The sequence below is a fragment of the Nothoprocta perdicaria genome, unplaced genomic scaffold (assembly GCF_003342845.1).
Source record: "Nothoprocta perdicaria isolate Ctin4 unplaced genomic scaffold, notPer1 scaffold_1018, whole genome shotgun sequence".
Classification (NCBI taxonomy): Eukaryota; Metazoa; Chordata; class Aves; order Tinamiformes; family Tinamidae; genus Nothoprocta; species Nothoprocta perdicaria.
Window position 1 is genome coordinate 7,028 of NW_020454115.1, and position 1,357 is coordinate 8,384.

At 66.1% G+C, this 1,357-nt stretch overlaps 1 protein-coding gene across 1 annotated transcript in view; it reads left to right on the forward strand.

Moving 5' to 3' along the window:
• LOC112949213 (sodium/potassium-transporting ATPase subunit alpha-3-like) overlaps positions 1-831 on the forward strand; it is a gene marked incomplete at its 5' end in the record, with an annotated part of 7,435 nt that extends 6,604 nt beyond the window's left edge. Inside the window, 2 exons of the mRNA XM_026041593.1 lie at positions 192-450; positions 529-831. Of these exons, the coding sequence (XP_025897378.1) occupies positions 192-450; positions 529-803 (534 nt within the window). The remainder of the gene's footprint in view (positions 1-191; positions 451-528) is intronic.
• Between the last annotated feature and the right edge of the window lie 526 nt (positions 832-1,357).

Sequence of the window (1,357 nt, forward strand, 5' to 3'; positions counted from 1 at the left end):
CAATGCCCTGTCCTTGCGCCTGGCACTGCCTTGGCCCTGTGTCCCATGGTGCCCAATGCCCTGTCCCTATGTCCCGTGGTGCCCTGTCCCCTGCGCCTGGCACTGCGCCTCACAGTGCCCCACCTCCTGCCCTGTCCCCATGCCCCAAGTTGTCCCATCCCTTGTGCCTGGCATTGCCCCCTGTGCCACAGTGCCCTGTGCCCGGCACTGCCCTGTGCCCGTGTCCCATGGGGTCCTGTCCCTGGCGCCSGTCACTTCCCCGTCCCCCCGTGCCACCGCAGGGCGCCATCGTGGCGGTGACGGGCGACGGCGTGAACGACTCGCCGGCGCTCAAGAAGGCCGACATCGGCATCGCCATGGGCATCGCCGGCTCCGACGTCTCCAAGCAGGCGGCCGACATGATCCTGCTCGACGACAACTTCGCCTCCATCGTCACCGGCGTGGAGGAAGGTGGGGGGCACCCATGGCGGGGGCGGGGTCCAGGGTGGGGGGCACCCTCCTCATCCTCCTCCCCGCCCGGCCGCGTAGGGCGCCTCATCTTCGACAACCTCAAGAAGTCCATCGCCTACACGCTGACCAGCAACATCCCCGAGATCACSCCCTTCCTGCTCTTCATCATGGCCAACATCCCGCTGCCGCTGGGCACCATCACCATCCTCTGCATCGACCTGGGCACCGACATGGTGAGCGGGGCGCCCCCGGGCGCGCTGGGGTGTCCCCAGATCTCTGGGGTGCCCCCACATCCCGTGGGGACCCCCCTGGAACCCCCAAAATGGGGTCTTCAATGGCAAGGAACCCTCTGAGATGCCCTTAGGGGTCAGTGGGGTCTCCTGGGATCCCCACATCCCATGGGGACCCCCCTGGAACCCCAAAAATGGGACCTTCAAGGGCAAGGAACCCTCTGAGATGCCCTCAAGCAGCAGGGGGGTTTCCTGGGAGCCCCACATTCCATGGGGACCCCCTTGGAACCCCTAAATGGGACCCTCAGGAGCAGGGAACCCTCTGAGATGCCCTCAGGGGTCAGTGGGGTCTCCTGGGAGCCCCACATCCCATGGGGACCCCCCTGGAACTCCAAAACAGGACTCCACCAAGGGCAAGGAACCCTCTGAGATGCCCTCAGGGGCCAGTGGGGTCTCCTGGGAGCCCCAAATCCCATGGAGACCCCTCTGGAACCCCAAAAATGGGACCTCAGGAGCAGGGAACCTGCTGAGATGCCCTCAAGGGCCAGTGGGGTCTCCTGGGAGCCCCACATCCCATGGGGACCCCCCTGGAACCCCAAAAATGGGACCCTCAGGAGCAGGGAACCCGCTGAGATGCCCTCAGGGGCTAGTGGGGTCTCCTGGGAGCCCCACATCCC